The following is a 12992-nucleotide window of genomic DNA, read 5'->3' as shown; positions in this document are numbered from 1 at the left end:
TTTTCGTTGCGACGGGATTTCTCATGAAATTTCAATCACCAGTTTTCTCCTCCGATTGCGAAAACATTCTGCAGAAAAATTTAATTGCTCGTTTTCCCCCGTGTCGTTCGAGAGTGGAACAATTTTAATCCTGCTCCAGAACATGTCTTCCATATCCATCATTATTTCTTCGATATACAGGTTGAAAAATTTGAGAGAGAGAGAGAGAGACTACATCTCTTACTTATAGCCTTTTTAATCCGATCACTTCTCGCTTGATATTCCATTCATATTGTTTCTTCTTAGTTCTTGTACATACTGTATGCTAGGAAACCCGGCAATACTTTGCAATTGCTAAGAACTTTTCGTTATTTTTTTCTAAGAACTCGAAAAGTTGTCGATCGATTTACTTCAAACTTTTGTTCGATACACTAACAAACATTCAATCCAACATCAGCCATAATTATTTAAACAACGATGTACAGTACATGTGTTCTGTTAAAACCGACTGTGAGAAAGCAAATCCTGTGAAAATTTGTGGTTTCGTTTTCTTTCCCGTAGTCATATACATATGTAGCCTTCCACCGTCCGATCGTTTATTACAGTATCATGTAAAAATTTGAAGTAACTTGTCAAAATCCTTTCGAAAATTTGGCTGACAACGTTTCCCCTTTATATATGATACATATCCATTTATATATTAGGCCCATATATATTTAAAACATATATGGCCTATGTTCACCTGAATATTTATTAGAACATCGTGTGTAATTTTTGAAGTAAATCAATCAAGATTGATTCGAGATTTTTGCTAAGAACGTTTTTCCATAGAGTATTATGTATATTTGTTTATATACCATATATATTTAAAAATAATTAGCCTATCTGCATTCAAATTTTTATTAGTCCATTTCGCAAAAATTTGAAATAGAAAGGTCAAGAAATTTTCCAGAGTTTTGCCAACTACTTTACCCTTTGCCCTTATGGACGGTGTTTGTACTCATATATCTCATAATGACACAATTTTCACTTCTTTCCTTTCTTCCTTTTCTATTCCCAAAATCTCTTCATCCTTGATTATGCTCTTCTTTCCTTTTGTTCTGTCCATAATGCTCCAGTCTTCCTCTTCTCATTTACCATAAATTTTGCGTTCCTAATTTTGTTCCTGAATTCCTTTCTGTCATTTCATTTGTTTGTTGATCCATATATATATATATATATAATAAAACAAGTAGCCCACGCCCACCCGAACATTCATTAGATTAGGCCTATGATGTGAAACTGTGAAGTAATTCGGCTAAAAACTTTTCGAGAATTTTGCTAGCAACGTTTCCTCTTTATCTATTAAATATATATCTATATATTATACGTATTTAGAAAGTATACAGCCTACATCCGTCTGAATTTTTATTAGAGCATCGTTAAAAGCTTGAAGTGAATCGGTCAAGAACTTTTCGAAATTTTTGATAACAACGTTAAACAACATTTCATCTTAATATATTAGAAGACATATATATATATATATATATATATATATATATATATATATTAAAAATTAAGTGGCTACGTCTGTCCCAATGTTTGTTCGAGTAATGTGTGAAAATTTGAAGTAAACTGTTCAAGAACTTTTCGAGGTTATTGGAAAGAGTATGAAAGGAAATGCTCTTCCCAATACATAACTGGACAAGAACTATTCGAAGGTATTGGAAAGAACATATATATAGCCTGTGTCCGTCCCAGTGTCCAATAGAGCATCATGTAAAAATGCAGTTAGATAGTTTTTCGAGATTTTTGGTAAAAATAATTAAACAACGACTTGTCTTTATATGGTAGTGTAGATTACCTATCTTTCCATACCTACCTAACCCTTCTCCGGAAACCTTTACAACCTGCATTATTTTATGTTGTAGAACGTTTCTTACTGGTCAGCAAATTCTATGAAGCCGGCCTGAGCATTCATAATCCTTGTCTCCATTGCTTCTCTGGTGCCTTCTACTATTCTAAAGCCAAACTGTCTTCTAACACATCCATTTTTTGTATATTACTCGTGCCAGCAACTTGGGTGCATGAGCTGTTAGCCGCAATACTTAAATATTCCAAAGATCTTTCAAACTGACTTCACTGGATCCCCTATATCATCCAAAACGACACATTTCTTTTTCTAGAACGTCAACAGACTTTTCCTGCCCCTGGTGAAGGCTCTCGGAATAGTCTTTCCACCATCCGCCCTTAGCGTATTATAAAACGGTCGACGCTGAAACACGTTTATCCTCAATCAGCGATGGAAGTTTCGTTGGTACTGGCGTCGGGCGTTTTTTCCTGAAGGTTTATCTACATTAAGGGGCTCCGGAACGCCCTATACTTGCAATGTTAAAATAACGCTTATAAATTACATCTTTCCTCACAAAGTATTTGAGGTAGGAAGTTGAACTTTTTACAGATTATTTATTGGAATATGGGCTACAACTTAACACAGGGATTTTACAAAATTTTAGTTCAGTTATTAAAGATGATTTTTTTTCAATTGTAATGAAAATTCACAACATTTTTTTGCAATTTTTTATTTATATATTCAAAAATATACAGCTTTTTGCAAAAAGGCTGTGTTAAATTATGCAGAAGGTACTGTGTAACATTTACTGAAAGTTTGAAACAAATATGTTTGGAAGATCCTTAGGAAACATGTAATTAGTATGAGGAAATAAAAGTTTTGGGAATCGAGCGACAAAGATTGGATTAACTTTTTAGTGCCTTCCAGGTCCATAGGATGGATTATCTTCATCCTCTGCAAACTCCTCCTCCAGCTTCCTCTTGTTCCTCCTCCTGTCTACTCTTCCTTGTATTTCTAGACTCTTTACAGCCCTGTCTGCAGCCCGAAGGCGTTCCTTGTCTAAAGCAAGCATCGCTCGTACCATGTTAGAACCTATCTTCATTCCCATATTTCTAAATACCTTGCACCTTACAATGTTGCCATCATTGAAAGTCGCAACAGCATCATACACACCAAAGTGAAGTGTTTCTATTCCAACAAATACAGTCTTGGGGATTCTCGACCATATAACACTATTTACACTTTCATTGGGGTTTTGAGTTTTTCCGTGAATACACTTTTTCAACAGTTCAGGTGCTGCTAAGTCTCTGAAAATAGGTTTTATCGCCTCCATTATTGCATGAGGCAGACTATGCTTATGAGTGTACACTTCACCAGTTAGCAATCCTTTGTTATATTTACACCAACTGTCTTCTTCTTTGGGACACAAGCTATGTTGGGGATTTTCATCGTCTTTATTGTTTACAGTAATAACACATACCTTTTGCTTTCCAACATTTCTCCTTTTCTTAAAAGCCTTCAGAGGATTTCTAATAACTTTACTTTTACTCATTATTATACTTCAACAAAACAGAGACTCAGGAAACAGAATTAATTACGAATATTTTCGAGATAACGACAGAGTAAATAAACATGAAACCATCGACAATCACACCAGCGATATATATTGAAACATCACAGGTTAGCCACAACACATACTTTATCTCACATCACTAAAATGTACCTGATGAACACGGACGTTAATAGTAACACCATTTGACAGCAGTTTAACAGCGCCACAGTGGGTCACGCCCATGTAGAACACATTTCAAAAAAAATTTAAAAATAGTTGCAGTCTTCGGAATTGAATAAATTATATATCTATTAAAAGGTAATAGTCTGCAGATTCAGAAAACGCAAAAAAGTAAAAATTGAACTTTTCATGATTTTGAGCCTTTCCGGAGCCCCTTAAGAACGATCACAGCGCTCCCTACCACTGATAGTTTGAATAACTTTATTTTAACAGTAATTTTTTTGATACTCTGATGATTCCACTTCAAGAAGTGCGTTGCTGTCGGAATTGTGTCGTAACAGGACTACTGTTAACATGTGACAGGGCGAGCGATTACTCGAGTGAATAGGAAACGCCAGATCTTTACTCGAATGATGCACAGAAAGAAAGACGAATTGTTACGGCCTATTCAGAAACAAAATATCGCAACATGTAGAGCTTAAAATGCATGGTGTTCCCGGGACAGTATTCGGTATAAATTAGAGTCTTATTACGTCGGACTCACGAACTGGCAGGGCAATAACTCTGTCGGACAGAGGTGCACGCCACAGGGGCACGGACATCGGCCCGTATTCTTTCCAATACATACAAACGTAGCTTATTTATGGCGGGCTATTTGCATAAGTATTACCGTTTTCGTTGTATCGGCGTTGCTTAACAGGTTCCGAGACTGATTACGGAGCAGTTGGACCTAGTTTAGTTGCGCGCAGTCAGTCATAAATCACGTGGAGCCGATTCCGGTAATGCACAGTCCGATCTCCCGATCGCATCCAAACCTGTTCTCCTCTCCGCCTTACTTACAGACAGCTACCGGTAAAACGAACACCTACCAAAATTATTGCTCGTTGGCCTTTCGGTGTGGCATTGTTTGTGATGATATCGTGCTTTCGAACTACCTGTTGCTTCGAAAATTTTTAATGGTGCTTGTAGCGCACTGTGTGTCGGATGCGTGGGTTACGAAGTATAATTAGAATCTGCATATCTTAAGGCATCGTTTGCACACGTGGCCACCACAGCTTGTCAAGTAATGCGTTTAGGTACGTTCTGCACCAGAAAATCGCGAAAGTCTATTCACTGATAAAGTAAGAGCTTCACAATAATCACAATACAGATTCGGATTTGTGTACCACCTGAAATATTTATTCCAACGCATTTATTCACAAACTCAAAGATCTCCACAATCCTTTAAAACTGCTTCCGTAATAATAATGTTCTTATGATACATATTCTCCGTACTTCGAGACAATGTTTCTCTTTTGCTGTATGTTCTTTGCACCCAGTGGTTTCCAGACACCATCTTTGTTTACAAAATTTGACGGTTTCCATGTGATGGGTTACGGCAGAGAAAGGAACCTGTGACCACTGGAGATATTTTATTTTACTGCATTTGTTTTCACTGTTAGAGGTACGTTTAGTTTTTAGTTAAAAAAAAAAGGAACGCAAAATCATGTTCTGAAATAATGTTTTTTGTTTCTCCACTAGACAGTGCATCAAAGTTACTCCACAATCGTAACACAACACACGCGTGTGTCATACTGACACACATAAATCCACCTGATGATGGAGGTTGAAACCTTCGAAACGCGTCGTGGACACGAATAAACAGTGACTGCTAACAGTAAACTTGTTGTTTCATTCACTAAACAGTGGTTAAATGTCAGCACGTATTTCCCTTCCTTTTTGTACAGATTAAAAAAAGAAAGAATGTGTGATTCGGTTCCTACGTGCTTAAGCACCAGACTGTGAAGTTACTGCCGCGCGGGACTAGCCGAGCGGTCTGGAGCGCTGCAGTCATGGACTGTGCGACTGATCCCGGCGGAGGTTCGAGTCCTCCCTCGGGCATGGGTGTGTGTGTTTGTCCTTAGGATAGTTTAGGTTAAGTAGTGTGTAAGCTTAGGGACTGATGACCTTAGCAGTTAAGTCCCATAAGATTTCACACACATTTGAACTTTTTTTTTTTTTTTTTTTTTTTTTTTTTTTTTTTTTTTTTTACTATGTCAGCAGGAACTCTACTGTTATAATCGCGTCAATATCAACTTTCGTTTGCGAAGCGAACGAAGTACCGTTTCAGCTAAACTATAAAGGAAACAATAAATCGCTCGCCAGGACTCCAATGGCCATTAGAGCCTTATTCGAAATCATGTGAATTTACTGGTAGACGGTATAAATTCCAAACTGAAATAATCAGTGAAGCTGACACCTTTTCTGGTGCGTGGCTTAAAGGAGACAAAATCTGCTCTCTTCAGATTGGAAAAAAGTCTTCGTACGTAAAATTGATTGCACCTGCAACGTCACACACCACGAGACAACTACTTCCACAAATATCCTCATTGCAGGTAAGCATGCCGATGTCTGTTTTAAAGAGTGCATCCTGGCACTCCCCTTAATGTAATTGCATACTAATATTTTACCACCACTGCCACAACATGAGTTATAGTTCCCACTAATTGTAATGAAACAAATTTTTTCTTTACTTAAGCCAAAAAATAACTAGCTACGCTGCTATCTGGGAGGAAAATCGTATACTGTTTTGTCGAAAAGTGACTTTCTGAGCACGTGGCTGTGTACAAATTAGAGGTTGACTCTTACAGAGAAGGTAGCAGCAACCAGCCACATTTTACAATGCTATTTATTTATTTAAATAGCGCCGTTACCGGTTTCGAACCGACAGGTTCATCATCAGACACCTCGTTCACGTTAAGATACTTTTTACATTAGCTTTCACTTTTTGTTTTCCCAAATGATGAAACTTCTTTGTGGTTGTGGTGCCCTACAACCAAAACAAGATGAGAGACAATATCTTTTTAAATGCAGGATCTAATTGTGCCTCACAACGATTTCATTTACATAAATAAGCATCACTATAAAATGGGCTGGTTGTTGTTATTTTCTCTGTAAGAGTCAACCTATAAGATAATCGTAGTTGGGGCAGTGTAACTGCAATGTGGTGTCCCAACTCTAAACTAATTAAATCCCTTGTCAAAGTAAACTCAAAATCCTGTACTCATTTCGTTACCTGAGGCAATATTATCATTTACATGATAAGTTTAATCTCTTAAAATAACAGGATGCGATCTTTTTGTAGTCTCCAGCAAAACACAACGTCCCTCTATCTTTATAACTTGGAACATTATTATTTTATTTTATTTATTTATTTTTTTTTTTTTTTGCAATGGTCATCTCCCTTTCACAGCCACAGAAATCCTGTGACACTGTTATCAGTCTAAATCAAAGAGCACTATATTCGTTCATTTTTATAACATTTACAGCCACAGTACGGTGCGTGGCGGAGGGTACCTTCACCACTACTAACCATTTCCTTTCCTGTTCCACTCGGAAATAGTGTGAGGGAAAAACAGCTATCTATATGCCTCTTTATGGGCCTTAATTTCTCGTACCTTATCTTCATGTTTCATATGCAGAAAGTATATTGGAGGCAGTGGAATCGTTATGCAGTCAGATTCAGATGCCCGTTCTCTAAATTTTCTCAATAGCGTTCATCGGAATAAACGTCGGCTTCCCTCAAAGGATACCCATTTGAGTTGCCGAAGCATCTCCGTAATTACTTGCTTGTTGTTCGAATCTACCTGTAAGAAATCTGACACCCCGCCTCTGACCGCCTCTGAAGTGCGCCGATTTCTTCCTTTAATCAGACCTGATACGGGTCCCACACACTCGAACAATACTGAAGAACAGGTCGCACCAGCGTCCTATATGCGGTCTCCTTTACAGGTGAATCACTCTTTCCTAAAATTCCGTCCATAAACCGAAGTCGACCATTTGTCTTCCCTGCCACAATCCTCAAATGCTCGTTCTGTTTCATATCGCTTTGCAACTTTACACTCAGACATTTAGACGATGTGACTGTGTCAAACAGGACTCTACTAATGCTGTATCCGAACAGTACGGATTACTTTTTCCTACTCATCCGCATTAACTTTCATTTTTCTATCTTTAAAGGTAGTTGTCATTCATTATACCAACTAGAAATTTTGCCTAAGTCATCTTGTGTCCTCCAACAGTCACTCAAGTTTGATACCTTCCTATGCACCACAGCATCTTCAGCAAACAACAGCAGATTGCTGCGTACCCTGTCCGCCAGATCATTAATGTATGTAGAAAGTAATAGCTTCCCTGGCGCTCTCCTGACGATACCCTTGTCTCTGATGAACATTCGCCTTCAAGGACAACGTACTGGGTTCTATTACTCAAGAAGTCTTCTAGCCAATCACATATATGGGAACGTATTCCACATGCGCGTACCTTCGTTAACAGTCTGCAATGAGGCACCGTGTCAAATGCTTTCTGTAAATCTAGAAATAAGGAATACGCCTGGTTGCCCTTTATCCATAGTTCGCAGTACGTCAAGTGCGAAAAGGGCAAGCTGAGTTTCGCACGAGCGATGCTTTCTGATACCATGCTGATTCGTGGACCTAAGTTTCTCGGCCTCAAGGAAGTTTATTACATCAGAACTGTGAATATGTTCAAGGATGCTGCAGCAAACCGATGTAACAATACTGGATTGTAGTTCTGCCTGTCTGTTCCCTTACCCTTCTTATACCCAGTTATCACCTGCGGTTTTTTCCAGTCGCTTGGGACTTTGCGCTGGGTAAGGGGCCAATACCGAAGAGTATTCTTTGTAGAACCGAACTGGGACTCCATCCGCACCTGGCGACTTATTTGTTTTCAACATTTTCAGTTCTTTCTCTACGGCAGGCATGATTAGCACTACGTCGTCCTTACGGGAGTCCGATGCCGCCTAACTAAAACTGTCGCTGATGCTCCGGTCTTTCTTTCATTTCGTTTCCACAGATCATGTCTTTCGACAGATCATCTCTTTCTCACCGGCGTACAAGAGCAGCTTTCTAGCGAGCTGAAAATTATTGAAATTGATAGAAAAATGACATTTTCCGATTATTATCATTTACTAATATTTGATCTCTCCTTAATAATTTGACGCATCATGTGTCGATTAATTCCAATTGGGAGTGTAGTTTTTATTGTTTCAAAGTTAATAGAACAACTGCAAGAAAATCCATTCTGCACTGACTTCCTTAAGTACCATTATCTCCGGTACTATTCAGTCTACAAGGATATGGTCTCCAGCTATTTATTCCTCGAATTCATGTTAATATTGCATGCGGGCTTAATTAAATAAATATTATGCAAATAATTTTAATTTTAGTCGCTGTATGTCCGGCTACGAAGTCTCGTAAACGGTTAGCCCCGACTGATATTAGTACGCAAGCTGACTGCATAGAATAACAACAAAGAATGAAAGAAACCTTCCGTTAACACAAATAATTAATTAAGTTCCCAGCAACTATAAAACCTACGAAACAACAAAACACAAGTGTAACTGTTCTGTGTGTGGAAGTGTGATTCAACGTACACATCTGGCACGGTTCTTCCTCAATAAGACAAGGTAATTTAAGAACCATTTACACTGGAGTAATTAAAAAAAAACAGAAATACTATAATTGCACATAGAAACCAGAATTACACTCTAATACATGAACACAAGCCAGATGCTTTGTTGAGTGAACCTGTGACCAAGAGGCATTGTTATTTAGCACGTTTGAAATAAAAAATAAAAAGATTTTCTTTACCTTCATATATATTGACGAAAAATACACTCTAATCATTACAACATCCGCAATCGAACAGCATCGCCTGTCTAGCCCATCAGAACAACCGCATACAACATGCTCACAACTAGTCACGGCTACATCGGAACTCCTACTGCCCACTTCTCAAGAAGCACTCTCCACGACGACATCTCGATAAGCACTCTCCACCACGACTTCTCGACAAGAACTGCCAGTGGAGGCGGCTGAATAATACTCTTTGGCGCAATCTCTGGCGCTGTGACTCAGTGTAGCCACCTTTCAATGTTCATGTTAAGATGTTGGGTACAGTGTGTAAAGAGAAATGGTGGTATTGCACACGCATTTTGAGGGGGCTCTAATTGGCAAAGACATTGATCTACTCCAGCAATATTGTGGAATGGTAATAAGAAACAATACATATGATCCGCAATGGATGAGAAAAGCAATGTCGGCTACCCTCTTCCACAAATTATCCACTGATGTGAATCTTCAGGTTTTCGCGGCGCAAAGACTGCTCCATTAAGTTTCGGGAATGCAGCCGCATGAATTCTGCTTCTTCTTCTAATATTTCGGCTGTATACCTTTCAGCCATCTTCAGAGAGAGCCGTACGACTGACGCTCCAGCGCTCGCTCCATCCTTTTAAACTCGCGGACCGCGCCACTGCGCATGCGGCCACAGATAAACAAGGCGCCAGTGATGTCGATCGGCGGCAAAGACGTAACATATGCATGAGTTACGTCTGTGGCTGCGCATTCGATCCATGCTGGGAGGTCGATGTATTACTGGGAGCTGAACTGTAGCGACGTCTTTGTAAGTTCAATATTGAAAGTGCCGGATTCCATGATTTATCTAATGTGAAACCGCTGTCTCTATTAATTAAATTCTTCGTCAAGCGGATTTCAATGGCCTCTTTTACTACGGAGTCCCAGAAAGATGAAACAGAAGTCAGAATTTCGACATTTTCATATACCATAGAGTGACCAGAGTCAATACAATGCTCTGCCACAGCCGATTTACTGGGTTGTAAGAGCCGAGTGTACCTGCGATGTTCCGTACACCTCTCTTGGACTGTACGATTCGTTTGTCCGATATATGAAAGGCCACATTCACATGGTATCTTGTAAACTCCAGGCTTGCGGAGTAATAAGTCATCTTTAACAGAACCCAGGAGTGCAGCAGTCTTCGCCGGTGGACTAAAAATCACTTTTACTTTATGTTTAGTGAGGAACCGTCCTATTTTGGATGAAAGGCTTCCCACATACGGCAGGACAGCCATGGATTTAAATGTTTCCTCGTCATCTTCTGCATTCCTTACGGACACCTTAGGTTTTATTTGTAGTGCCTTCTTTATTGAGGGTCAATTGCCACTTTACGCACCATACAGAGATCTTATCTAAATTATTTTGCAAGTCTTTTTTATCATCTGATGACTTTACAAGACGGCAAATGACAGCATCATCTGCAAACAATCTAAGACGGCTACTAAGATTGTCTCCTATATCGTTAATATAGATCAGGAACAATAACTCCTAAGAGCTTTCTACGTTCTCTTCAACACTGTCCACTTCCTCTGTCTCCTACCAGTTAGTCTCCATTGATATACCTCATTTATCCTTCTCCCAGCATCCATTCTATCAACATGTCCAAACCAAGCTGTTTTATTCTTTAGTGGTCTTACAACGTCAGCTCCTTGTACAAGGTGGTCCAACTCTGCATTTGAAGACACGCGCGGCAAAACGGGCTAACCCTCAAATGTAAAAGCTGAGAGATAAGTGTTGCCATCTGTTGCCGGGTACGAGAACTCTCAAAATTGACATTGGTCCCACCCCTAAAAATCACATTAGGATATTTAGGGGTGAGACCAGTGTCAATTTTGATAGTTCCCGTACCCCGCAACAGAAGGAAACACTTAGCTCTAAGTTGTTACATTTGAGAGTTAGCACGTTTTTTCGTGCATGTCTTCACTTGTTCCAGATTTCCACGTATCATTATTTTCCTTGAGTAATCGATACATTTAGCGCAGTCCCTGCGTTTAGATATTCTAAACTATGGCTCATTGGTACATGTTAATGTCTAGCTTCGACACCCGTAGGTTAAAAATGGCCTGATAATGACATTTGTAGCTTAATCTGCCTCTTGAATATCCTACATCCCAGGAATTTGATAAACGTGCTTTAGATGCGTGATTTTTTTACAGTTGACATGGAATTCATTCTCTTGTAACTATATTCCAGACACTCAAGTTTTTGCACATGAAAATGCAGAGTTCTTTTGGTTTTTCCCCCCTCATAAGACTCACGCACGCGCTCTTCATTTTTCAGTGACAGCAAGTTCTCTAGGCTAATATGTCATGCCACAAATGAGTGCACATTGTTTTGTTGCTGTGAAAGAGGAGAGTTTCTGATGTAATCTGCTTGCTGTTACATTGCTTCCATTTACCGGTTCATAACAGATCATATCTTCTATTTCCCGTCTGGAGTAACAGGCTTCCATGATACTGGGAAGTGGAAATAGAAAACTGCAGTGTAAAAGCATTTCACAAATTTATCAGAACACAAACTGATTCCATTAGGACTAATGTATGGTTGCATGTGTCCAGAACTGTGAATACGGTTTACAGTAACAACACTGACATGGTGTATTACTGCACGCTGCACCTATGGACGACAACAGAAGAATGCATCCTCATTTGTTTACTGCACTGTACATGTAGGTTGTTCGTAACAACAAAGAGCTTGCATCAGAAGAGACGTGCTTCAGAGTGGCGCTGATGAAGAAGTGCTGATACCTCTTACGGTATGTATATTAGAGCCCATGTTTTCGGAACATTTTTGTCTTTTTTTGTTCCATACTACCATTTCTCAAAATATGGAATACCTTTCTTAACATCACCTACACTGAGGTCAAAACTTCCTTAAAATATTTTCGATATCATGTTCTCGGGAAGGAAGGGAATGACGATGGCTTGAAAGGAGGCCCTAAAACGACCGGTGCAAGTCGTAGTGCATCGATATTGAAGTAAATAAACAAATAAAAACATGTCAGAAAGTGCTGAAAAAAGAAGTTTGTCGTTGTAGAGACAAGACAAGCAATTATGAGATTTTTAAGCACTATAAAATGTTTACAATCGTAAAAGTTCGTCTGCATGCCCCTTGACTGTTTTGCAGTTGACGTTCCACGGTGTGCTTCTTTAAAGAGAGCTCTTTGAGATGAACGGAATTTGCCGTTCGAGCGCAGAAGAATTTTAAATGATGCAGGCAGTACTTACTTTTCGGAGCCGATTTTTTTTACTGTGACGTACCTGAAATATGTGCGTGGAATACTTTGATGCCGTGTGTTCCAATACCGCACTGTATTTGTGTCCTACTTTTGACATACGTGCTTGCGCACTACCACCTTCATGTCTGTTGATCACTGTGCACAAAAGCTGCTTTATGGTACGCATCACGTGACACAAACGACCGATGTAGAAAGGAAATACCGGCACGAGCCACTGTCCAAGAGAATTCGCCACGTGTTTGTGTGTTAAAGACAACGAATGTAAACAGAGTAGCGTCAAAGATAGTCGAGTGACGGAGATACTGTGTATCTGCCATCTCAGATTCTTGAATATCTCTGAGGCTATCTGTTTATATTCCTTGTCGATGCCCCACACAAGGAGTCGGTGCGTATCTGATGTTCTGAAAGCAGCACTGTACCATCTCATACTTGGGTGAGACACACAAGGAGCTATTTTTATACGCCGAGAAAATAAAAAAAAAAGTAGAAAACTAAATATTTCATTTTACAGTCCAGGTTATT

The 12992-nt window shown here is 39.2% G+C and overlaps 1 protein-coding gene across 1 annotated transcript in view; it reads right to left on the bottom strand.

Annotated features, from left to right (window-relative positions):
• The window catches only part of LOC126253664 (CD151 antigen-like), a 681749-nt gene extending 669098 nt beyond the window's left edge, over positions 1-12651 (bottom strand). Inside the window, exon 1 of the mRNA XM_049955182.1 lies at positions 12493-12651. Within this exon, the coding sequence (XP_049811139.1) occupies positions 12493-12636 (144 nt within the window). The 5' untranslated portion in view covers positions 12637-12651. The remainder of the gene's footprint in view (positions 1-12492) is intronic.
• Positions 12652-12992: the final 341 nt, after the last annotated feature.

Source organism: Schistocerca nitens, chromosome 4 (assembly GCF_023898315.1).
Source record: "Schistocerca nitens isolate TAMUIC-IGC-003100 chromosome 4, iqSchNite1.1, whole genome shotgun sequence".
Classification (NCBI taxonomy): domain Eukaryota; kingdom Metazoa; phylum Arthropoda; class Insecta; order Orthoptera; family Acrididae; genus Schistocerca; species Schistocerca nitens.
Note: the sequence above shows the minus strand (reverse complement) of the source record. Positions and strands in the feature narration are given on the sequence as shown.